The sequence below is a fragment of the Nicotiana tabacum genome, chromosome 20 (genome assembly GCF_000715075.1).
Source record: "Nicotiana tabacum cultivar K326 chromosome 20, ASM71507v2, whole genome shotgun sequence".
Classification (NCBI taxonomy): domain Eukaryota; kingdom Viridiplantae; phylum Streptophyta; class Magnoliopsida; order Solanales; family Solanaceae; genus Nicotiana; species Nicotiana tabacum.
The window spans coordinates 158836484-158863880 of NC_134099.1; the positions used below are offsets into that span (position 1 = coordinate 158836484).

The 27397-nt window shown below is 39.1% G+C and overlaps 1 protein-coding gene across 1 annotated transcript; it reads right to left on the minus strand.

The window, feature by feature from the left end:
• Positions 1-11798: 11798 nt before the first annotated feature.
• LOC107797608 (heat stress transcription factor A-5-like) lies at positions 11799-17099 on the minus strand. The gene is made up of 2 exons (XM_016620508.2): positions 16713-17099; positions 11799-13403 (listed from the first exon to the last, which is right to left on the minus strand). The coding sequence occupies exons 1-2, from the start codon at positions 16944-16946 to the stop codon at positions 12201-12203; spliced, it is 1437 nt and encodes a 478-aa protein (XP_016475994.2). The 5' UTR covers positions 16947-17099; the 3' UTR covers positions 11799-12200.
• Positions 17100-27397: the final 10298 nt, after the last annotated feature.

Sequence of the window (27397 nt, forward strand, 5' to 3'; positions counted from 1 at the left end):
TCCCGGCCCCGACCTCTAACAGCTCTCGTAGGGGGCGCGAGTGTCTGATCATCTCTGGTAGCACGTGCCCTCACTATATGTGAGAGAATGGAAGACAAATGTTTAGGATTGTGATGTCAAAAATCTCGCACGATAAGGAAATCAAATGAAGTGGAATTTTTCTAACAGTTACATAGCCTCCCATAGATAAGTACAGACATCTCCGTACCGATCCGCGAGACTCTAATAAACCGGCTTATGATTCATGACTCCTATGAACCTAGAGCTCTGATACCAACTTGTCACGACCCCGGTTTGCCCTTCGTGAAGGCACCTAGTCTCTACGAGTAGGTAAGCCTAACAATGCAACAAAGAAATCAATTTGCGGAAGAAATAATTAAAACCAAAATAGTGAAATAAAACAGTATTTTAAGGTGCCGCTTGGCATACACAATAACAACTCTCAAAAACTAATAACATTTCCCAAAACTCGGAATCTCATGATCACAAGCCTTTGAATTTTCTATAAGCATCTAACTCCAGAATATCTAACAAGGAAAACGAAAGTACAAAAGGGCTAATATAAAAAGGGGAGCAGAAAGGGACTCTTCGGTCTGCAGACGCGGAAGATATACCTCGGAGTCTCTACAAGCGCCTCGTCTCACGAGTGATAAGTCTGAATGGAGGTACCTGGATTTGCACATGAAAAACATGCGTAGAAAGGGCATGAGTACACCACAACGGTACTCAGTAAGTGCCAAGCCTAACCTCGGTCGGGTAGTAACGAGGAAGGTTAGGGCCCTACTGAGATTAAATGAAATATCAGGTATAACAGAATAAGATAAGAAGTACAGTTGAAAATAACAGTAAGAATTAATACAGGATAATAAGGATAACAACAACTGAAACAGAGATAATTGGTCACGCCCAACTATGCCCTCTAAAAAGGACTCTGCGGACGTTGCAAATAAAACTCGAGTATTACGCCCAGGGTCGAATCCACAGAGAGTTATCCTATCAATCACAATCTTTAGACCCACTAAACTCTTGAGAACCAATTTCCCAAACTTTTGAATCACAGTTGATGGTGTCTTCAATAACTAAAATTGCAATTAAATAAACAGTTGTAAACTAAGGATGCTAAGGTTGTAAACAATAATGAGAAAACGCTAAGGTAATGACTTCCCCTATTGATGGAATCCCTTCTGTTTATGCTTCATACAAATTGACCAACACACCTCTATCAATCATGAACATTTTTCTTACTGTAAATCTCTCCCGAGTAATCACAGTAATATACTATTGCACTCTCCCGAGATACACTAGCTAGCTTTAATTAACACAGTTCACTTAAGATTGCACCCAAGGCTTCGTTATCCCTAATCCCGCCTTTAAACCCGCAGTTATAGATTCCTCTTATACTTTGGGAGTGGTGTTGCTCAACAATAACCTAAATATGTACTCTCTCCCGAGTTATGCACACTAAATAGGCACATCTAATTGAGGATCCTGTCAATTAACTACAACATACACAATTTGAACAAATAAAGATTAAGACTAGCAATTTGTATTAACATAAACAAGAAGTTCATCCCCAAATAGGTTCCATCAAAACCTTAGACAAAGGATTTAGCTACTCATAACTATGGGTAAATAAGCTAAAACAATATTCATCATAAAACTTTCAAGAAAAATAAAGAGAAGAAGAAACCAAGATGTTTTGGGTGATCTCTCACACTTGTTCTTCTTGCCAAAAATACTCTCCAAAACAATACATGCCTCTCTTTGGCGGAGTCTAGTATTTAAAATAGGGTTTTGGGCTAAAAATCCCGTGTTTTGCACTTTAGTCCCTGAAATTTCCGCCTCGTGCCGCGGTTCTACCATGGTCGCGGTCAAACTGCGGCCAAACATGGCCTCTGATTCTTCAATTGTCTGCGTCTGCACTCTGCCGCGGTTCTGCCGCGGTCGCGGTGAAACCGTAGTTATTCATCCTATTCCGTTTGGAATTTGGAAAAACGTAAAACATGAAAGTTGTATCCCTTTGAGTTATCTTTCCAACCATATATTATGGAGCCAAAATGGAGTTCTTAGTAAAAGGTTATGTGCATTGAACTAGACAGTGCACAATATGCCTCATCGAGTCTTCGTTTGTTCTCAACTATTAAATTTGACCCCCGAACACGATCCCGGCTTAATTCCTTGAGCTTTTACTCAGAATTCAAAGCTTAAAATCACTTAAATTCATTCCATAACATCTATATAGCTCAGAATCACACCTACAAGGCATAAAACACATAATTAGTGCAAAACACTAGCGATTAAAGCACAAACTCAACTAAAGTGCAGTAAATTAGAGTGTAATAATCAACTAAAACACGTAATTATAGCCGATCATCAACACCCCACACTTAAACCATTACTCGTCCTCGAGTAATCAAACTACACTTTATATAGACACGACCTTTTTAAAGCAATTTTCCTAACTCATCACACTAAGAATATTTAAAATAGACTAAGCACAAAAGCGTAACATCTTCACCTCAAGATTTGACTCATAAGTACCACGCATTATTCACAACTCACCCACTTACTCTAATATAGAGGTCACTGACATTACCTTTCCTTCATGAATCAAGTTCCCTTACACACACAAAAAAAAGTGGTTCCACACAATAAAATTTAAGAACACTTAGGAACTCAAGATAGAAAGAATTCACTCACTCTCAGAAATAATATTCATATGCCACAAAAGATGCACCATAAGCTTGCCCGTAGTGTACTACTCCACTAATCGAGCTCATTCAATCTAAGATCAATTAGGACTTTATTTGGTTGTAATGTAGGCTACGGGACGGGTAGGATACATTTAGATATAAGAGTGACTACACCTCCCTAAGCACTTTAATACATATAATTTAACATTCAAACCCCATACTTATGTCAAACCAAACTCCACCTTCACATCAATATACGTCAACTCCCAAATTATTTAAGCACAATTATATCAAGAGTCACCACTATCAAAGAGTATTTTTTTTCTTTTCCTTTTTTTTCCAAATCAAGTGGCTCTTGCTTTTTCAAATCAGTGCACCTTTCTCCTTATTTCATTGGTTCCACTCAAAAGCCAAACCAATCACCCCACACTTTAACTTTTAGAAAGTTCATAACAATTCAAGTGCTCATGAGAGGTTACAATGGTTCAAATAGATGGTTAATTCAAACAAATGAGTAAGGATTGTAATGTGGTTGCCAAAGAAACTAGATTACATGCTCAAAGAACCAACTACGATACATAACAATTAGGCGGGTAAAATATACATATCTAGCTCAACAAAGAAACGCCTATATCACTTCCAAGACTGAACAAAACTACTATTTCGCTTTGCAAACACACAGGGCAAGTTCTAGACGTCAAATGCAATACACAGAATACAACAAACCTCACACACACATGGCACATAACTCACTTAGGATTGGATTCATCAAGACACTCTAGTCAAAGCAGTTGAGCAAAGTTAAGATAATACAATTTAAGGTACTTCTACAAGAGTCAAAAACTGAGCCTAAGTGTCACAACCAAAGTACTCACTATTCTCAAGGCATAACAAAGTCAAGAGGTATTGCTTCACTTCAAAACACAACACAATGGCTCCTACTCCCCAAAAAAAAATTAACTACATCCGGTTCAAATAAAACCCTTGGAAAAGAACCGTGGTTTAAAGAAAAACCAAGGAAGAATTACTACACTACCTAGAAAAGAACAATAAAATAAAATAAAAAGAAGCTACATGGACTACTTCCCTCAAGAGTATTGTCCAAGTGGTCCGTCCTCAAGAAGAGTCCTGTACCTTTGTTTGTTTGTTTTTTTTCTTTTAGATCCGACTTTGACCCTCAAGAGACCCGTCGACAAGAGTCCGTCGTTGGTCCAAGTCAGTTACTCCTAATGTGAGTATAGTCAACTATACGCAACAACACATATACAATATTACAACATGTTCCATGTCTATGTACACTACAATACAATATCAAGGCAAGTCTCCCACCCCACACTTAAAATTATGCATTGTCCCCAATGCACACCATACTAATAAGAGGGTAAAAGAAACTCCCTGGTAGGCCAAAGGCCGAAGCACTAGCAGCTCATGGGGTACTCAAACTTCTCTCAATCTTGGTCCTTCGTGCGGGTACCTCACACTTAGTTCCAACCAATGGTTTATTGTTACATCCTTCCAATAGCTTTGTGTTCCATGTTCCTAAAAATAAAAAATCTACACTACAAGAATAATACAATAATAAATAAAAATAAAATAAAATAAAATAGGGTTGCCTCCCAACAAGCGCTTGATTTAAAGTCGCGGCACGACGCAAACAATTTTACCACTTTTCTCGCCACTTGGACGATATGAACTGTGCACCTAGCTTGGAATCAAGCTTGTGACCACGAGCGATAGGGGGTGGTAAGTTGATTATCGAGCCGAGCCTTAAATTCTTCATTTTGCACTTCTTGACTCTCATGTGAGGAATGTCATTTTGGTTTTTTGTTTCCTCAAATTATAAAATGTATGGTTGTTGCCTTTCCTCCTCGCAGTCCCTCACGGACTCATGTAGTTCAATTTTATATCACTACACAATTCTAATGTTGAAAAATGCTTGGAATGTGACTTCAAACCTTTATTTTGCAATTTTTCTATTCTGACATCCTCTTCTTCCCCCGGACTAGAGTCATTCTCAACCAGATTTTTCTTTACACCGGTTGATTCTAAGTCCATGTTTTTCTCGGCATCATTGGTACTCATGGGGTCGGTTGGCGGAGGTTCAATTCTTGACTCTTCAAATTTTAGCTCACATTCTTCCTTATTTTCAAGAATGGTCTCCAACATGAGCATTATTTTCTCATTTTGGGTATTTGAGAGTTCTTGGTTTTGATTAAGTGCCAAGGAATTTTGGAGACTATTTTCCAAAAGCTCCTCCAAGGCACTTTGTTCTTTGTGTCCTCCTTCAAGTAAGCACTCCAACATGAGCTTGAACTCTCCCTTTCGGCCATGCTCAACTTCTTCCAATTCGTTAGCCCTATCATTTTCATCAAAAACAATAGAATCATCATAGCGGGGGCTTGGGGAAGGGAAGGACCAATCAACACAATCATCCCAATGACCATTTTGAAAACCACACTTATCACGAATACTCCACTCATGGGTTTGAGATTGTGCGCACAATCCACCCCCGGGAAAATTTAAACAATTTTGCCACGAGTATGGTCCTCCACAATAAAGACAAGAGTCATCACAGTATGAACAACTACCATCCCACCAATTTTTATTATATGATGCCATTTTTCAAAACTAAGAAAATAAACAAGACCCAAACAATAAAAATAGACTAAGGTAAGAAAAATTAATTACACAAATATTCACAAGTTGGGTATAGAGAAAACTGACCATACTAAGAATTTTTGTATTTCTATCAATGGTAATTGATAATTCCGTTAACTCCCCGGCAACGGCGCCAAAATTTGATCACGCCCAACTATGCCCTCTAAAAAGGACTCTGCGGATGTTGCAAATAAAACCCGAGTATTACGCCCAGGGTCGAATCCATGGAGAGTTAACCTATCAATCACAATCTTTAGACCCACTAAACTCTTGAGAACCAATTTCCCAAACTTTTGAATCACAGTTGATGGTGTCTTCAATAACTAAAATTGCAATTAAATAAACAGCTGTAAACTAAGGATGCTAAGGTTGTAAACAATAATGAGAAAACGCTAAGGTAATGACTTCCCCTATTGATGGAATCCCTTCTGTTTATGCTTCATACAAATTGACCAACACACCTCTATCAATCATGAACACTTTCCTTACCGTAAATCTCTCCCGAGTAATCACAGTAATATACTATTGCACTCTCCCGAGATACACTAGCTAGCTTTAATTAACACAGTTCACTTAAGATTGCACCCAAGGCTTCGTTATCCCTAATCCCGCCTTTAAACCCGCAGTTATAGATCCCTCTTATACTTTGGGAGTGGTGTTGCTCAACAATAACCTAAATATGCACTCTCTCCCGAGTTATGCACACTAAATAGGCACAACTAATTGAGGATCCTGTCAATTAACTACAACATACACAAAGTTGAACAAATAAAGATTGAGACTAACAATTTGTATTAACATAAACAAGAAGTTCATCCCCAAATAGGTTCCATCAAAACCTTAGACAAAGGATTTAGCTACTCATAACTATGGGTAAATAAACTAAAATAATATTCATCATAAAACTTGCAAGAAAAATAAAGAGAAGAAGAAACTAAGATGTTTTGGGTGATCTCTCACACTTGTTCTTCTTGCCAAAAATACTCTCCAAAACAATACATGCCTCTCTTTGGCGGAGTCTAGTGTTTAAAATAGGGTTTTGGGCTAAACATCCCGTGTTTGCACTTTAGTCCCTGAAATTTCCGCCTCCTGCCGCGGTTCTACAGCGCTCGCGGTCAAATCGCGGCCAAACATGGCTTCTGATTCTTCAATTGTCTACGTCTGCACTCTGCCGCAGTTCTGCTGCAGTCGCAGTGAAACCGCGATTATTCATCCTGTTTCGTTTGGAATTTGGAAAAACGCAAAACATTAAAGTTGTAGTCCTTTGAGTTATCTTTCCAATCATATATTATGGAGCAAAAATGGAGTTCTGAGTAAAAGGTTATGTGCATTGTACTAGACAGTGCGCAATATACCTCATCGAGTCTTCGTTTGTTCTCAACTATTAAATTTGACCCCCGAACACGATCCCGGCTTAATTCCTTGAGCTTTTACTCAGACTTCAAATCTTAAAATCACTTAAATTCATTTCATAACATCTATATAGCTCGGAATTACACCTACAAGACATAAAACACATAATTAGTGCAAAACACTAGCGATTAAAGCGCAAACTCAACTAAAATGCAGTAAATTAGAGTGTAATAATCAACTAAAACACGTAATTATTGCCTATCATCAATAATTAATCACAAGAAAATACCACTCTTCACAAAGATAATAACCGGGGATCTCTCAGTATCTCGAGGATCCCTTAGTACCCTCAATACCTACCAAGGATCTCTTGGTATCCCGAGGATCTCTTGGTATCCTCAATGTATGCTAAGGATCTCTCGGTATCCCGAGGGTCTCTTAGTATCATCAATGTATGCTAGGGATCTCTTGGTATCCCGAGAATATCTTGGTATCCTTAATGTATGATAGGGATCTCTTGGTATCCCGAGGATCTCTCGGTATCCTCAATATATGCTAGGGATCTCTTGGTATCCCGAGGGTCTCTTAGTATCATCAATGTATACTAGGGATCTCTTGGTATCCTGAGGATCTCTCGGTATCCTCAATATATGCTAGGATCTCTTGGTATCTCGAGGATCTCTTGCTATCCTCAATATACACGCTGGGGATCTCTCGGTATCCCGCACTCCAGCTCAAATCATAAATGCGTACAAGGGATCTCACGGAATGTTGTCCCGTAGTCCCAAAGTAAAACATACAACAATGACACAAGGAATACTCAATTAAACTCAACTTCATACCAAAGTAACCAGACAATTCTAACCTAGCATGCTTCACGTAATACAAATAAGGCAGTTAAAGCAAATAAAACAATTAAGTCAATTAGACATGCTTCTCTAAGCTAACAACATGTTTAAAAGTGCAAGTAGAATAAATAGAAAGGGAAAACACAATTAAAGTTACTTAATGAAAATAAGATTTTCAACAATTAGCACAAGTACACACTCGTCACCTCACGTACAAGGTATTTCAATTATCACAATACAAATCCTAAGGGGAAAGTCTCCCATACAAGGTTAGACAAGCCACTTACCTCGAACCGGCTCAAAATCAACCCGAAACCACGTTCTTGCCATGGGTACTCGACTCCAAATGGCCCAAATCTATTCAATTCAATTGCATAATGTAAATAACACTTCAAGTAACTGATTCTACAAATAAATTCTAAGCTAGTACACGAAATTAGGTAAAATGACCAAAACGCCCCTCGGGGCCACATCTTGGAATCGGGTGAAATTTATATTTTCAGAAACCTCGTACTCTCACGAGTTTATACATAACAAGAACATTGAAGTCGGAGTTAAATTGGCCCCTCAAATACTCATGTTAAGGTCTCTTAATCTCAAACCCTAATTACTCATTTTCCCCAAAATTATTCACCACTAATTAGGTCTTTAATCACATATAAACGAGTTATGAAGTCAAAAATGTTACCTCCTAGTGATTCCCCTTTGGTTTCCTCAAAAATCAACGTCAAAAGCTTCAATCCCGTTCAAAAATGGTGAAAAAATGAAGAAGGATCGCGGATGGGCTATTTAAATACTGCCCAGGTATTCCTACTTCGCGCACGCGGAAGGCCCATCGCGTTCGCGAAGCACAAATTCACTTGGGTCCAGATTTCTTCATCACGAACGCGATGCATAGGTCGCAAACGCGTAGGTATAAAACTCCCAGCTTCGCGAACGCGAACCATAAATTGCTCACCAACCCAGCTCCTCTTCGCGAACGCGAGACCCCACTCGCGAACGCGAAGAAGGAAACTAGAACCAACTGCTGCTACATTTTTCTGCAATTTCTAAGTTCCAAAAATGACCCATTGAGCATCCGAAACACTCCCGAGGCCCCCGGGACCTCAACCAAACATGTCAACCCATCCTAAAACATCATTCAAACTTATTCCAATCTTCGGAGCTCTCAAAACAACATCAAAACACCAATTTAGCATCGGATACAAGCCTAAGAACTTCAAAAACTCTAAAAATACGCTTTCGATCAAAAAGTCTACCAAACCTCGTCCGAATAACTTGAAATTTGGCACACACGTCACATTCAACACGACGGAGCTACTCCAACTTCCGAAATTCCATTCCGACCCACGGATCAAAATCTTACTATCGAACCTAAAACTTCAGAAATTCAACTTTCGGCATTTCAATGCTAAATTAGTTACGGACCTCCAAAACACAATCCGAACACGCTTCTAAACCCGAAATCACCCAACGGAGTTAACGGAACCATCAGAATTCCATTCTGAGGCCTTCTTCACACTGTTCCGACTACGGTCAAATTTTCAAAACTTAAGCTCTCATTTAGGGACTAGGTATCGCAAAACTCTCTGAAACTCCAATTATTTCCCCCTGACAACTCACAACAGCAGATACAAATACGGAAAAAGCAGTTAATAGGGAATCAGGGCGTAAATTCTTAAAACGACCGGCCGGATCATTACAGTAGTGTACAAAATAAAATTTGTGATTATATTTTTATTATTATTTTATTTGATACACAAATGTTATTGGTTGAATCTCATGTATATTTTTATAAATATTATTATTAATTTATGTATTTAAAATATGAAATCTAATCGAATTTTATAATTAAAATGTCAAATTAATATTTGTTCCAACTTGCAAGTGTAAAATTATGGCCCTTCGTTTGTAAATGAACAAAAGTATTAGAAACAATTGAAAAGCTCTTAAACGTTAATGATTATTTCTGGTTGAAATCTAAGTCACTTTTTCTTATTAAAACTAATCTATTATTGCTAGGAAGATTTTTCATCTTCTCGAATTAGCTATTTGTTCAAATATATAAAAGGTAAAAGTTAATTAACTTTAACAGCTTGTTTGGATGATTGTTACCCATTGCATCGTATCGTATTGTTACTTTAAATACAATATTTTGTTTTGATTGTTACTAAAATTTTATTGTATCGTATCGTTAAATCCGTCGTTACATAGCGACGAAATGTGCCACTTTATATAACGACCGATTTGGTGTGGTCGCGTCGTTACCTTGTCTTTTTCTCCAATCTCACCCTTTATTATCATTAAATTATTTTATTTTATCATTTACCCTATCTTTTTATATAGTAATTATACATTGTATCATAATTTTTCTTTATAATATTGCAAGTTTATTCTTCATATTGCTGGTGTGCGATATCAAGAAACGATGGCAAACGACACAATCTATCCAAACATTGTATTTATCAAATGATACAGTACAATACAATATAGTACGATACGATACATTATGAAACGATGCATAACAACCATCCAAACAAGCTGTAATGGGTTATAAGAGTTCAAATAAGGAAAGATTTAATAAGCAAAATTTTAATTAATTTAAAAGTCCTAAATATTAGAAAAATAATTAGGTGACTATTTTGTCTAAAATGAACTCAATTTTTAAAGGGTAAAAAAGGCGAACGACATTTCGCTAAGGGCCTTCATGCTTTTAATATAGTATATATATATATATATATAGAAGAAGAAGAGTTTGTTGTAGATAAAGTATTAATAACGGCTAGAAAAGCCGCTAAAGCAAATAATTGAAAAACCTCAGAATAAAATAAAATATAAATTCTAAATCCTTTTGTATTTCTCTAAGATTAATTTCTAACTGTCCAATTTTTTGGTTTATATTTTAATTTCTCTTATATATTCAGGTCTATTCATGTATTATCCTAAAGGAATCAATTCTATTTTATATTCCAGCTAACTTATAAATTCTTCGTTTGTTCTTATATTTTCTAATATAGCATATAATTCCCAAAGGATATCGAATTTAAGTTCTCTATCTTTAATACTAGTAAATTTATTAATCTGCTTTTTACACGTTTAATTTTTTGAACTCCTTTTATTGTATTATGCCTTGTTTGATTATGATATCTTATATATTTTGTAAATATATGTTGTCTCATAGATATAGAAAATTTGAGGATCACTGGGCTCTGATACCAGAATAAAATAAATTATAAAGACGGACTTAAAACACTTTCAGAAATCCTTCTTTTCAGCCTTGCCGGATACTTCACTGGGCCCCATCGTCACATGGCCTTAATAAAGGTTTCTTCTTTATTTGTCACTTTTTTCAATTATTTTTTATTTTTCCGACATACTTCATCTCTTCATTCCAATTTTTTTTAAGTCTTCACATTTATGTCTTCTCATTAATACTATTATTATTCCATCTTTATGTCTTTTCTCTCTAACTAATCTTTATCTTTATGTTCCTTCTTTCTTTTTTATATATATAAATAGTGCAGAGCCACTGAATCAAAGCTCCTTCCAGAGTCATCACCTTTATTTTCGTGATATCCTATATCCGAATCTTTAACTGTATTGTCCGCTTCTGAATGTTGTGGGGCTGCTTTTTCTTTCTCTGGTCCTCCTCCCAATACGTGTTTATCTTTTGTCAAGAATTTTTCTAATGTCTGTATAATATGATATTCTCTATTTTTTCAACATTCTTTTTCTTGAAACTATGTGTCTTCTTCTGGATGTCTCTCCTTGAGTAATAGATCTTGGCTGTCCTCTTCTTTCTTTAATTTCGGGAGTTAAATTTACACTTTTTGACAAAGTGTCAGCCATTAACGGATTTGATGTGTCTTAACGACCACCGTTTGAACCGGACTAGTTGTATCTAGACCTGATACAATAGGTTTATATATATATATTTATTTATTTGTTTACAAATGTTTGGTTACTTTGAGTTGCAAAAAATAATTCTCACCAGAAAGAATAAATTGATTTTCCTAATTATATGCTGTTTTCCTTCAAAATTAGAGAATTCTTTTGATAGATAATATGGACTTGCTCTGGACTTGGCGTTCAAATAATCTGTTTGTACAAACAGATATTGCAACTTATCTAAATGCAGTTAATGGTAAAGTAACAGAGGTACTAACACATTTGTTGTGAAAGGTAAACAGCAATATATAAAGCTGTTTATGAATCAAAATGCAAGAGAAAATCAAGCAGAACAACATTTCATCACCAAAAGCAGTTCTTATATGAGTATTATAATAATTTTGTGTAAATACAAGGCCATATACAACAACTACTACGCCTCAGTCCCAAAATAAAGCCATAAAATGACCCCGTAACAACAAAACAGCAAAAGGGGCTTTAAGCATATAGCGATATACAACTTATTATCTATATTACTCGGACTCTTTGACAATATCCGGATTTGTGTCAGATCCTCCAAAAGTAGTGCATTCTTGGAGGATCCAACACGGATGCGAAAGCATTTTGGGGAGTCCGCACAATATTGCTTATTATCACTACTTATCAGGGAGTGACAGAAACAAACCATTGCAGTATATTAACTGAAAATTTCCAAACGCCTAAAGAAATTATGCAAGGTTCCAATGGCAACTTCATGTACTCAGAGGGTAAGGTGTTCCACCTTTCTGGTGTTACTAGTTACTCCTTGATTTGGTTTTCTATCATCTTGCTCATCATAAGAGTTCCCTTTGAAACTAGAGCTAGCCTCTTCATTATCCGAGCAGCCCGGTCTTTCCGTTAGGAACTGTTCCCAAAAAACATCGTTCACTCGAACCGGAGTAGTTGCAGCCCCTTGCTTGTTACCAGTAGCATCATATGAAGGCGGCAAAGTTTTGTCATCATTAGGAGGACTTTTGCCACTGGCATCAGACTGTGATTCAGAATGTTTACTCATCTCTTGACCTATTAGAGTCATCCTCAATGAATGTTGATTTTTATCGACTTGTGAAAGACACGAAGCCAAAGAAAGATTCAGCTGGCAGGAGATGTGACCGTCAACTTCCTCGTTAGATATTAGGCTTTGTGGCAAGGAATGAAGTCTTGAGCTTTCAACATTGCTTGCTGCACGAGGCAAAGATGAATCCATCTTCAATGTAAAAGACGTCCCTGTATCTGATAGTTCTATTGCTTCAGGGGTATAAATTACTCCCCCCGTTCGAAGTTGCACTTCTCTGGACCAACATTCAGATATTCTCCTATGCGGGCTTCCACCATCTTCATTCGAACTTTGGGTGCTGCACGAAACAACGTTGATATCCGAAACAGCAGGTGACAATTCGAGCCTGAGCTTGTTTGAAAAGTCTTGGTTGCAAAGGTTCCCAAACTCAACTCCAGAACTGCTATGGTTGTCTACCGACATATTTTCTTGAACTGGTTGAGAGCTGTCGACTAGAGGTAATCGCCTCTTCTTGCTAAATGCAGAAATATCCATGGACTCGAGTTTCTGAGCAAGACGCTCAACGAAGTCAGGATTCAGAACTGCCTTCTCAACAAATGTCAGTAAACTCTCTTGCCTTTGTTCTATACCGCCAACCCGCTCAGTCATTTCTTCTAGCTGGAGTTTTGCAGCAGATTGTTGCTGTCTGAACCTTAAGACATTAGCCTCGAGCCCAGACTTCTCACGTGAAAGCTTATCAATCTCTTCCTCAAATGCAGCTCTTTCTGGATCAACTGTGGAACCTGGAGGGTGACTATGGCTGTGAATCGGTTTCCTACGATGAATATTCTTAAGGAGATGTTTCTGGTCTTTCACAAATTCCTCATTGGCAAATTCCCATCTTTCAGGATCAATCTTCCGGAAGCCCTGTCAATTAAGATATTTATGATGATATTAATCTCAGATTAATTATGGCAGCAACTATAGAATCGGTCCAAATGAAGCAAAATGAATAGTGAGGAATCATATAGGCGATCCTACCTATGTAATGGAATACTCTAAGCGATTAGGGAAGAGAAAGCTATGGTTCAAATTCACAAATTGCAAGGAATAACTAGCACTCACAGACACAGGAGTTACTTACCATTGTATAAATTGTTTACTAGTATATAAATCTGATAGGAATTTATATTGAACATTGACTAAAACGAATCACTGGGATTACATCAGAAATCATGCAAATTTTAACAATACTCAAAAATTAGACATGCACGTCTGTCTAACTGCATAGAGTAAAATTGTTTTATACAACTAAATGTTCGTTTTTATCAGTTTTATGTATTTCAACATTTATCAGGCCACCCAGGAAGAAGTGTTAGTGGTGTGCGTGTGGGAGGAGGGGAAGGGAACACAAATCATCAGTCAAGGCCTGGTATGAAGCGGCGTGTTAAATCATCAGTCAATGACTGGTAAGATGCGACGTGTTAATCCCTGTCATGTGCAAAGAATTATGAGAACATCTTCTGATGCAGACTATATGGTTCAACCAGGAACATCGACAAATTCAGTTGCCCAAAGGCCTTCCAGTTAATACAGCTTCAATTAACAAGTATCCATCTTGGGTTCTTTTGATGTAGAGACTTATATATGACATACTAAATAATCCAATCAGAGCAAGAAAAGTAGTTTCACCCCTTTTAAGAAACATCGTCCCAGGTAAAGAAGTAGAATGCCAGGTAAAGAGATGGCTTAGTTCAAGTTCTGATAGCAGTGTCTTTATATTTCTGGAAAAGTGAGAGTTATTTTAACAAAGACAAATACTCTAAAGGCGGAGTAATCCTTTTTTCACAATACCAAAAATTTTCAAGGGTTTCAATCAAACTGTCACAAGAGCTAGAAACATCTCCCCTCCCCTTTTCTGTCCACAATGGTTTACACCATTGATCCAACTCAAAGTTTCAATTTTTAAGCCGAACCCATTTTGACAGATACAAGATTGATTTTGAGCTGAACCCAATTTTTGATAGATTAAACGGAAAAGGTCCAAATAACCCTCGTTAAAAGTTTGGCCCATTACCCACCTTGCCGTTACACTCTTGGCTCGGATACCCCCTTAATTCTAAACGGCTGCCACAGTGGATAAGTTATCCACTCATAATTTGACACGTGGAATTTTAATTTACACCCAAATATTTTAATTCACACCCAACCGGATCTAATTAACCTACCCACTACCCATGACCCGACCCGTAAATTGGAGACCCCTTTCTTAAAAACATCCGAATTTTTACTTCACTTTTCTGATTTCACAGGAAAAGAACTTTTATCATCTGCATTATCGCCAAGCAAATTGAGGTCAAAGTTAAACATCTTTTCTGCTTGTTTTGAACTTTGATTTGAAGAATAACTTCTAAAAGTTGATGTAATCCTATTTTCACTTGGCAATTCGTCTTCTGAAGCAGCAGCAACATTAAGGTCAAACTCCATAATTCTTTTCGTGTCCCAATCTGAACTCTTGGATAAAGAAGCAGCAGGGCGAAAAGCACTGGTCGCAGCAGTACCCCTTCAGCCTAGCCTGCCTTCAAATTTCAATGAACTCATAGTCGTAGACAAGGGAGGTAAAGGAACTCCATATTTAGCTACTACTCGTATCACTATATTTTGACCATTTGATTGCTTCGCATCATCATCCAAATCATCTTGGTTGACGTCCTCATTCAAATCAAGCATATTGACTACTGAAGTCTGTCGCTAATCTATTTCACACTTTGTGAGTGGACAAGCAGGTAATTTCAGGCCACCATTAAACTCGAGATTTTTTGCAGGATTTCAGGCCACCATCAAACTCGAGATTTCAGGCCACCGACCAAATTTGTTCGATTAGGTACCAAATCTAACCAAATTTGATAAGTGAAGTAAAAATTCGAGTGTTTTTAAGAAAGGGGTTTCCAATTTACGGGTCGGGTCATGGGTAATGGGTAGGTTAATTAGATCCGGTTGGGTGTGAATTAAAATATTTGGGTTTAAATTAAAATTCCACGTGTCAAATTATGAGTGGATAACTTATCCACTGTGGCAGCCATTTAGAATTACGGGGGTATCCAAGCCAAGAGTGTAACGGCAAGGTGGGTAATGGGCCAAACTTTTAACGAGGGTTATTTGTACACCTTATCGTAAAGTTCAAGGGGGTATTTGGACCTTTTCCGTAGATTAAATCAATAAGATTCAATCTTTCGGTGAACCCTTCAATTCAAAGATTCAAATTTTCTTCTAAACCCATTTCGACAGAGATAAAATCAATCCAAACATTCAATCTTTTCAGCTGAACCCTTCAATTGAAAGATACAATTTTTCCTCTAAACCCATTTCAACAGAAAGATAACCAACTGAAAGTTTCAATTTTTAAGCTAACCCATTCCGACAGATTGAAAATCAATTCAATGATTCAATTTTTCAGCTGAACCCTTCAATTCTAAGATTGAATTTTTAATCGAAACCTATTTCGACAAAAAGAAAATCAATCCAAAGATTCAATTTCTAAGCAGAACCCATATCAATAGAAGTCTAAATCAATTAAAAAACACAGATAGATACAGATATAATATGTATGAATGTGTACGAGAGAGTGGGGCGGGGAGGTTAAATAAGGCACACATAAGACTCAAAGATTCAATATTTTAAGCTAAGCCCATTTCAACAGAGATGAAATAAATCCAAAGATTGAACTTTTCATCTAAACCCATGTCAACAGAAGTCAAAATCAATCAAAGATCCAATTTTTAAGCTGAAACTATTTTGTAATCAACTCAAAAAAAATCAATTTTTAAGCTGAAACCATTTCAACAGAGATAAAAATAATCCAAAAAAATCAAATTTTCATCTAAACCCATCTCAACAGAAAGAAAATCAATTCAAAGATTCAATTTTTAAGCTGAACCCATTTCATTATGATAAAACCAATCCAAGGATTTAATTTTTAATCTAAACCCATTTCAACAGAAGTCAAAATCAATCCGAATATTCAATTTTTCATCTAAACCCATGATAAAATTAATCAAAAGATTCAATTTTGAAGCACTACCCATTTCAACAGAAGTCACAATCAATCAAAAAACACAAATATATACAGAAATAGTGTGTGTGTGTATATATATATATATATATATATATATATATATATATATATATATATATATATATATATATAATGAGAGAAATATAGATGTAGAGACTTACATAGGTGTTGAGTTGTCGTATGAAACTGGAGAAATTGTTGTGCTTGAAATAAGTAGGAAGAAGAATTCGAGCAAATTCCGGAGGATTCCAAACAACAAAGCTGTGACCTGTCGGAGTCCAAGAAACTATATCATCAGTTTGCGAATCATCTACCATTTCATATGTCTTTAGCAAGAACGGCGCCGGACCTCCTCCTCCTCCGGTGGCAGCAGCCGTAGCTGAAATTACATCCATGTAGAGATAGAAAGTGAAGGGAACGCGCCGCCGAGGGATGACAGAGATGATTTTTGAAGGCTACGGCTTTTAGCTGTTGGAGCTTTGACTTCAAAGTTTGCGTTCCGTCGTTGAGTCTTTGACTAATGCTTTACCTCAGATCCGGGTTCGTTTCCAGTTTAGAGTCCGGGTCAGGACAGTTTGGTATCCGGGTTCAATATAGTACACGAATTTAAAATAAATGAATTTCTTTGAATTTTTTTTATCTTAAATACAACAACAACCGAGTAGAATCTCACTAGTGGGGTCTTAGAAGGGTATAGTGTACGCAAACCTTATCCTTACCCGGGAATGATAGAAAGACTGTTTCCGAGAGACCTTCTGCTCAGAGACCAATTATTTTTTTTTAAATCTTAAATATACCATAATATTTATATAACTATAACATAATTAAAATTTGTAGTATTAAATATGTTAGAATTTGTGTGACTGTAAAAAGTTGCATTGAGAGTAAAATGTGTGAAGTTCAAAGTTAAAAAATTTCGAAATATAGAAAGATATCACTCTTTTTCGTTTGATTACAAAAAATAATGTCACATAAATTAAAATAATCACAAGTTAAGGTTAGACTTGTCATTTTCATATATATATATATATATATATATATATATATATATATATAAAATTTTAGGAATTGAAAGGATATGATAAGTGAAAAGAACATAGGCTAACTAGTTTTCGCACTAATAATTGAAAAATAGTCAGTATTTATAAGATTATTAAGAAATAGTCAATATTTTATGCGGAGATAAAATCTAGACAAAAATACCATAGCTGAAACACGAAAAGTTTCAGCATAATATGCTGGATTATGGAGCTATTGTGTATAAACTTCCAGCATATTATGTTGGAACTCCGGCACATTTTTAAGCATATTATGTTGGAACTCCGGCACATTTTTAAGCATATTATGTTGGAATCTCATATGTAAAAAATTCGCACTCCAGCATATTATGTTGGAATTTTTCTGACTGTTTTTGTTCAGATTTTATCTTTGCACGAAAAAATGACTAAATTTCGATACTTTTAAAATTTGGCTATTTTTAATTTTTATAATTCGTTTTACTTTAAAATGATTTATGGCACACATATTTCTATGGCTTGTTGTAGATCACAATTTACAAATTTCAAAAAAAAAAAAAATATATAAATTTGTGTCCAATCAATTATCATCACATAGCGAAACGAAGGGACTAACAGGTATATCTATATGTTAGATTGATGAAAGAAAAATGTGTAACTGATAGAGTAGAAGTTAATTGAAGGTCAGTGGTGGTTTGATCCTTGGCTTGTTTTCTCAAAGGTATTTAGTTCAAATTAAGTTTTCATTTGTCTTGATAAATATAGAGAGATTCCATTATGAAAAGTTGTATAATTAGACATACATATATGTACTATTTGAAATTATTTTCATGATATGACTTTCATGCTTAGTATTTTTAGCAAATTGATTTATCGAATATATAAGTGGGAATATCTATAATGTTGAATACGCAATATGTTTTTTTTCTAAAAAGCAAAAGTTCACCTTTGTTGTGACGACCCGACCGGTCGTCTCATGAGTTATCACTCTATTTCTCCCATTTCTGCTTCTTATTTTTTTTATTTACCGGTTCTATGAGTGATCGGGTTGGTTGGATCGAGTTCAGAAAGGATTTGGTAAGGTTTAAGACACTTAGTCTCTTTTGAGGAAGCTTAAGTTGGAAAAGTCAACTGGATGTTGACTTATGTGTTAGAGGGCTCGGATGTGAATTCTGATGGTTCGGATAGCTTCGGGAGGTGATTTGGGACTTAGGAGCGTGATCTGAATGTATTTTGGAGGTCCAGAGTAGATTTAGGCTTGAATTGGCGAAATTGGACTTTTGGCGTTTTCCGGTTGATAGGTGAGATTTTGATATATGGGTCGGAATGGAATTCCGAGAGTTGCAGTAGTTCCGTGGTTTCATTTGGGATGTGTGTGCAAAATTTCAGATCATTCGGATGTGGTTTGGTTGTTTTTTTTATCAAAAGCGAAATTCGAAAGATTTTGAAAACTTAGGCTTGAATCCGATGTGTTTCGGTTGATTCGATGTTGTTTGAGGTGTTTTGAAGATTGGTATAAGTTTAAATAAGGTTATGGGTTATGTTTGTGTTTTTGGTTGAGGTCCTGGGGCCTCGGGGTGATTTCGGATGGTTGACAGAGGGTTTGAAATTTTTTGTGAAGCTGCAGATTTATGCTTCTATTGTTTCCTCACCTGCGGATTGTGGACCGCAAGTGCGATGCCGCAGAAGCGGAAAGTAGCTGGGGAGGTTGTGACCGCAGAAGCAGTTGGAGAAACGTACCTACGATGGCACAGGTGCGGAGTGAGCAACGCGGATACGGAATTTGAAGGCTTAAGTGAAAACCGCAGAAGCAGTTCAAGGACCGCAAATGCGGTATCGCTAAAGCGGGAATTTGGCCGCAGATGCGAAATCCCTGGGCCAGAAGGTATAAATTATTTCCTTCGCGATTTTTGAGCTATTCCACCATTTCCTAAGTCGGCTTTGGAGCTTTTGGGCGATTTTGAAGAAGGATTTCAAGGGGATTTCATTGAGGTAAGGATATTGGACCTAAAACTCGTTCCTATGGTATTATTTCACTGATTAGGGCTGTAATTAATGGAATTAAGGGTTAAAAATTGAAGAAACTAGGAATCTATTGATGTAAATTTTATCGAATTCCAAGACGTGGGCCAGGGGATCAGGTTTTGGTAATTTCGAGATTTATGTTGTAAATTGATTATTTTTGCTTGGGCTTAGTTTCCTTAGCATATTTTGACGTCGTGATTCTGATTTTGGATAGATTCGATGTGAGGGGAGGCCGATTCGAGGGGCAAAGGCATCGTGGGCTAGAGTTTGGACCGAATTGAGGTGAGTAATAATTGTAAATGATGTCCTGAGGGTGTGAAGCCCCAGATTGCACATCCATGTGCTATATTAAAGTGACACACACGCTAGATCACGAGCGTGTGACCGTGCAATATTGGGGATTTGTGACTTAGTCCATCCCGAATGACTATTTTACCGCGTGTTTGACCGAAATCTATTTGCTATCATCATGTTTTGGGCTAAATGCCATATTTGAGCCTCGTGCCAACTATTTGAACCCTTAGGAGATTTTTATTGATATTTCCTCACTGTTTTGACTTCATACTTGAACTCAGTTATGTCATATTCTACTGTTTTCATAACTCAGCCATGTTTACTCTGCTTTAACACTTAAAATGATATTTCAAATAGTATTTTGGGCTGAGCATCATGTTTTACTGTTGCCCGAGTGGCTTTTAAGATTCTAACTGAGTATGGCCGAGGGCCTAGGTTGTGAGGAAACACCTGATTATGATTATGAGGCCGAGGGCCTGAGATTTGTACGCCATGAGGTGGCTTCTTGATATGAGGCCGGGAGCCTAGTGATGATGCCACGGGATGGCTTGATATTGCGCTTGGGCTGTAAGGGGCCCCTCCAGGAGTCTGCACTCCCCAGTGAGCGCGGGTACCCATTGTAATGTGAGATATAGCCCGAGGGGCTGGTTTTGTTTTTGAGATATTGCCCAAGGGGTGGATTTGTTGACATTGTGCCTGAGGGGCGATCCTTTATGTGTTTATCTTTCCTAATTGCCTGTCATTTACTTGCTTTATTGTTAAAAAGGCATTTTATGAAGTTTAACTGAACTCAATGACTTTACACATCTTCACTGCTTCACTGTTTTTACTGGCTTTTACTGCTTCCTTATATCCTGTTATGTGCCTTATGTGATTTCGTACTTCTCAGTATTTATTTATGATTATTACTCACTAAGTTGGAGTACTCACTTTACTCCCTGCACCCCATATGCAAATTCAGGCGCTACTGATCCTGCTTGCGAGGGTTGAGAGCTCTCGGCAGATTTCGGAGTTCACGAGGTAGTTGTTCGGCGTCCACAACACCGTGCTTCTCCCCCTTTATCTCATTTCCTTTCCCTTATTGGTGACTCTGTAGTAGCTTTGTAGACTCTTCAGACTTGTATTAAATTGATAGATGCTCATGACTGGTGACACCTCGGTATCGGGCTGTGTTGGATTTTATTTTCGCAAATTGTAATGTTCACTGTTTATTATTTTGGGATTTTATCATGTTTAAGACTTAATATTTATTGTTTTAATTGCTTAAAAATTGAAATGGGAACGTGTCGGCTGGCCTTGTCTTCACGAGAGGCGCCATTACGACCGGGTCCGGGTTTAGGGTTGTGACAAGTTGGTATAAGAGCCTAGGTTACATAGGTCTCACGAGTCATGATCAGGTTTAGTAGAGTCTTGTGGATCGATACGAAGACGTCTATATTTATCCTCGAGAGGCTGCAGAACCTTTAGGAAAACTTCAGCTTCTTGAAATTCTTGTCGTGCGAATTTGTTGATCCGAGTACTGAACTTCTGTTATTCTATTCTCTCACAGATGGTGAGGACACACACTACCGGTCAGGATGGACGACCACCAGTACCACCAACTGTGGCCACTAGAGGTCGAGGACGCGATCGTGGTAACGGTAGGGGCAAAGTTGTGGCCTGCACAACAACTAGGGCAACACCTACAAATCCACCAGCTGCCCCAGTTTAGGATCAGGTCCCAGTTGTGGATGCTCCAGCAGCACCAGCTCAGGCACCAACTGTGCCTATTATAATTCCGGATCTTCAGGAGGCTTTGGCTCAGATTCTGTCAGTATGCACTGGCCTAGCTCAGGAGGTTTCAGTTATTACAGTCGCAACTACTTCTCAGGCCGGGGGAGGCACTCAGACTTCCGCCGCTCGCACACCTGAGTAGGTCGTGCAGGGACTTCAGACACCGGGGACGCATCTAGCCCAGCCGGTTGCAGGTGCTCAAGACTATGTAGTTCCTACCATGCCAGAGGACGAGCATCATAGGTTGGAGAGATTTGGTAGACTTCAGCCTCCGACTTTCAGCGGTGCAGAGGGCGAGGATGCCCAGGGTTTCTTGGATAAGTGTTAGAGGATGCTTTGTACTGCAGGTATTTTGGAGACTAGCGGGGTCGCTTTCACTACTTATCAGTTTCTGGAGCTGCCTTCACTTGGTGGGAGGCTTTTGAGAGGCATAGGCATGTTGCTGCAACACCCCTTATCTTCTTGGAGAAGTATGTGTCGCAGTCTCGCAGAGAGGAGCTGCGCAGGCAGTTTGAGTGGTTGCATCAGGGAGAGATGACTGTGACGCAGTATGAGATGAGGTTCTCTGAGTTAGCTCGTCATGCGATTTAGTTGGTTCCGACAGATAGAGAGAGGATTAGGAGGTTTGTTGATGGCCTAACTTATCAGCTTCGTATTCTCATGACTAGGGAGAGGGTGACTGGTGCTACGTTCGAGGAGGTTATGGATATTTCTCGTGAGATTGAGTTTATTCGTCGCCATGAGCGAGAGGAGAGAGAGGACAAGAGGCGTAGAGGATCTAGTAGTTATAGTGGTGCTCCGTCGAGAGGTCAGTTTCAACACGGCAGAGGCCGTTCATTCAGGCATGCTTAGCCAGCTTGCCCAGGTTATTGTAGGACGTCTTCGGGTCATGGTTCTCACAGTTCTCATCAAGGCCAGTCATCACTTAGTGCCCTTCCAGCCCAAAGTTCGTCCCGTGCTCCATCAGTTCAGGGCTCTTCTATGCCAGGTGCATCATCTAGTCATTCTGGTGCTAGAGGTTCCCTTCAATCCCTTTCTCCATTACCTGGGAGTTGCTATGAGTGTGGAGAGATTGGTCATATGTGGAGGCAGTGTCCTCATCATCTTGCGGGTTCATCTCATCAGAGGAGTCAACCATCGGCTTCAGCGCCAGTTACTTCACTACCACCGGTCCAGCCAGCTAGGGGTGGAGGTCAGTCAGCTAAGGATCGCCCTAGAGGGTGAGGTCGATCAGGTGGTGGTCAGGCCCGTTTCTATGCACTTCCAGCTAGAACCTGATGTTATTGCTTCCGATTTTGTTATTATAGGTATTGTTTCAGTCTGCCATAGAGATGCCTCTGTATTATTTGATCCCGGTTCCACATTTTCTTATGTGCATCATACTTTGCTCGTTATTTGGGTACGCCCCATGAGTCTCTTACTTCACGTGTTCATATATCTACCTTGGTGGGCGATATTGTTGTTGTAGACCGTGTGTACCAGTCATGTGTGGTGATTATTGGGGGCTTGGAGACCCGAGTGGATCTTTTATTATTGTGTATGGTGGATTTTGATGTCATTTTGGGCATGAATTGGCTATTTCCGTGTCGTCCAAGACAATCACATTAGCTATACCGAGTGTGTCACGGATTGAGTGCGAGGTGTGACTGATTATGTTCCTAGTAGAGTGATCTCATTCTTGAAGGCCCGTCGTATGATTGGGAAGGGTTGTCTTTCGTATCTAGACTTTGTGAATGATGTCGGTGTAGAGACTCCCAGTATTGACTCTGTTCCAGTTGTGAGGAATTTTCCCGATGTGTTTCCTGCAGACCTGTCGGGCATGCCACCGGACAGGGATATTGATATCGGTATTGATCTGGTGCCAGGCACTCAACCCATATCTATTCCGTCCTATCGTATGGCACCAGCGGAGTTGAAAGAGTTAAAGGAGCAGCTTCAGGAACTCCTTGATAAGGGGTTCATTCGGCCTAGTGTATCACCTTGAGGCGCGCCGGTTCTATTTGTGAAGAAGAAGGATGACACTATGATGATGTGCATTGATTATAGGCAATTGAACAAAGTAACAGTTAAGAACAAGTATCCTTTGCCTTGAATTGATGATTTATTCGACCAGCTTCAGGGAGCGAGAATGTTTTCCAAGATTGATCTCCGTTCAAGTTATCACCAGTTGAAGATCAGGGACTCGAATATCCTTAATACGGCTTTTAGGACCCGATATGGTCATTATGAGTTCTTGGTGATGTCATTTGGGCTGACCAATGCCCCAGCATCATTCATGCATTTGATGAACAACGTGTTCCAGCCTTATCTCGACTCGTTTGTCATAGTCTTCATTGATAATATTCTGGTGTATTCGTGAAGTCAGGAGGAGAAAGCGGAATATTTAAGAGTTGTGTTGCAGAGATTGAGGGAGGAGAAACTTTATGAAAAATTCTCCAAGTGTGAGTTTTGGCTCAGTTCAGTGGCTTTTTTGGGGCACATGATGTCCAGCAAGGGTATTCAGGTTGATCCGAAGAAGATAGAGGCGGTTCAGAGTTAGCCCAACCATCCTCAGCCACAGAGATTTGCAGTTTTCTTGGTTTGGCAGGTTATTATCGCCGGTTTGTCCAGGGATTCTCATCTATCGCATCGCCCTTGACCAAGTTAACTCAGAAGGGTGCTTCATTTGTATGGTCGGATGAGTGTGAGGAGAGCTTTCAGAAGCTCAAGACAGCCTTGACCACAACTCCAGTGTTAGTTTTGCCATCAACTTTAGGTTCATATATCGTGTATTGTGATGCTTCGAGAGTTGGTATTGGGTATGTATTGATGCAGCAGGGTAGAATTATTCCTTATGCTTCTCATTAGTTGAAGCCCTATGAGAAGAACTACCCCGTTCATGATCTGGAGTTGGCTGCCATTGTTCACGCGTTGAAGATTTGGAGGCATTACTTGTATGGTGTGTCTTGTGAGGTGTTTACTGATCATCATAGCCTCCAACACTTGTTCAAGCAGAAGGATCTTAATTTGAGGCAGCAGATGTGGTTGGAGTTGCTAAAGGATTATGATATCACTATATTGTACCGTCCGGGGAAGGCCAATGGGGTGGCCGATACTTTGAGCCGAAAGGTAGTGAGTATGGGGAGTTTGGCATATATTCCAGTTGAGGAGAGACCTCTTGCAGTTGATGTTCAGGCCTTGGCCAATCGGTTCGTGAGGTTAGACATTTCGGAGCCTAGTCGGGTATTGGCTTGTGTGATTTCTCGGTCTTCCTTATATGATCGCATCAGAGAGCGCCAGTATGATGATCCGCATTTTCTTTTCCTTAAGGTCAGAGTTCAGCACGATGATGCTAGATATGTGAACGTTGGTGATGATGGAGTGTTGAGAATGCATGGTTGGATTTGTGTGCCCAATGTGGATGGGCTTCGGGAGTTGATTCTGGAAAAAGGCCCATAGCTCGCGGTATTCCATTTATTAGGGTGCCACGAAGATGTATCAGGATTTGAGGCAGCATTATTGGTGGATAAGAATGAAGAAAGACATTATGGGATTTGTAGCTCGGTGTCTCAATTATTAGCAGGTGAAATATGAGCATCAGAGACTGGGTAGCTTGCTTCAGCGGATGGATATTCCAAAGTGGAAGTGGGAGAGGATCACTATGGACTTTGTAGTTGGACTCCCACGGACTTTGAAGAAGTTCGATGCTATTTGGGTGATTGTGGATCGGCTGACCAAGTCTGCGCACTTCATTCCTGTGTGTACTACCTATTCTTCAGGGAGGTTGGCAAAGATCTATATCCGGGAGATTGTTCGTTTGCATGGTGTACCAGTTTCTATTATTTTGGATAGGGGCACTCTGTTTACTTTGCAGTTTTGGAGGTCTGTGCAGCGAGAGTTGGGTACTCAGGTTGAGTTGAGCACAACTTTTCACCCTCGATGGACGGGCATTCCGAGCGCACTATTCAGATATTGGAGAACATATTGCGTGCTTGTGTCATTGATTTTGGAGGGTCATGGGATCAGTTTCTACCGCTTGCAGAGTTTGCTTATAACAACAGCTACCGATCGCGTATTCAGATGGCTCCATATGAGGCTTTGTATAGGAGGCGGTGTAGATCTCCAGTTGGTTGGTTTGAGCAGGGTGAGACTAGGCTATTGGGAATAGACTTGGTGCAGGATGCTTTAGAAAAGGTAAAGGTAATTCAGGAGAGGCTTCGTACAGCGTAGTCGAGACAAAAGATTTATGCAGATAGGAAGGTTCGGGATGTGTCCTACATGGTTAGTGAGAAGGTTCTGTTGAAGGTTTCACCCATGAAGGGTGTTATGAGATTTGGAAAGAAGGGTAAATTAAGTCCTAGGTTCATTAGGACTTTTGAGGTGCTTCAGAGGATTGGGGAGGTGGCTTATGAGCTTGCTTTACCACCCAGCTTGTCGAGTGTGCATCCAATATTTCATGTTTCTATGCTCCAGAAGTATATTGGGGATCCGTCTTATGTTCTGGATTTCAGCACGGTTCATTTAGATGATGATTTGACCTATGATGTGGAGCCAATAGCTATTTTGGGTCGTCAGGTTTGAAACTTGAAGTCAAAGGATATAGCTTCAGTGAAAGTGCAGTGGACAGGTCAGCCCGTGAAGGAGGCTACCTGGGAGACCTAGCGGGAGATACGGAGCAGATATCCTCACTTGTTTGAGGCTTCAGGTATGTTTCTTGACTCGTTCAAGGATGAATGTTTGTTTAAGAGAGGGATGATGTGACAACCCGGTCAGTCGTCTCATGAGTTACTGCTCCGCTTCCCCCATTTCTGCTTCTTATTGCTTTGTTTATCGGTTCTATGAGTGATCAGATTGGTTGGCTCGGGTTCGGAAAGAATTTGGTAAGGTTTGAGATACTTAAGTCTCTTTTGAGGAAGTTTAAGTTGGAAAAGTCAATCGTATGTTGACTTATGTATTAAAGGGCTCGAATGTGAATTCCGATGGAAGCTTCGGGAGGTGATTTGGACTTAGGAGCATGATTGGAATGTATTTTGGAGGTCCGGAGTAGATTTAGGCTTGAATTGGCGAAATTGGACTTTTAGCGTTTTCCGGTTGATAGGTGAGATTTTGATATAAGGGTCGGAATGGAATTTCGAGAGTTGCAGTAGTTCCGTAGTGTCATTTGGGATGTGTGTGAAACATTTCAGGTCATTCGGATGTGGTTTGGTTGGGTTTTTGATCAAAAGCGGAATTCGGAAGATTTTGGAAACTTAGGCTTGAATCTGATGTGTTTTGGTTGATTCGATTTTGTTTGAGGTATTTTAAAGATTGATATAAGTTTGAATAAGGTTATGGGGAATGTTTGTGTTTTTGGTTGAGGTCCTGGGGGCCTTAGGGTAATTTCGGATGGTTGACGGAGGGTTTGGAATTTTTGGTGAAGCTGCAAATTTTCTGCTTCTGTTGTTTTCGCACCTGCGGATTGGGGACCGCAGGTACAATGCCGCAGATGCGAGGAAGAAGGTCGCGGAAGCGGAAAGTGGCTGGGAAGGCTGTAACTGTAGAAGCAGTTGGAGAACCGCACCTACGATGGTGCAAGTGCGGAGTGAGCATCACAGATGCGGAATTTGGAGGCTTAAGTGAAAACCGCAGAAGCGGTTCAAGGACCGCAAATGCGGTATCGCAGAAGCGGGAATTTGGCCGCATATGCGAAATCCCTGGGCCAGAAGGTATAAATTGTTTCCTTCACGATTTTTGAGCTATTCCACCATTTGTAAGTTGAC

What these genes read in the sequence shown, in the direction of transcription:
- LOC107797608 (XM_016620508.2), bottom strand. Translation starts at nt 16,946, where the DNA reads ATGGATGTAATTTCAGCTACGGCTGCTGCCACCGGAGGAGGAGGAGGT. An exon ending in TACGACAACTCAACACCTAT is followed by an intron (nt 13,404 to 16,712) that starts GTAAGTCTCTAC and finishes CTTAATTGACAG; the next exon opens with GGCTTCCGGAAGATTGATCC.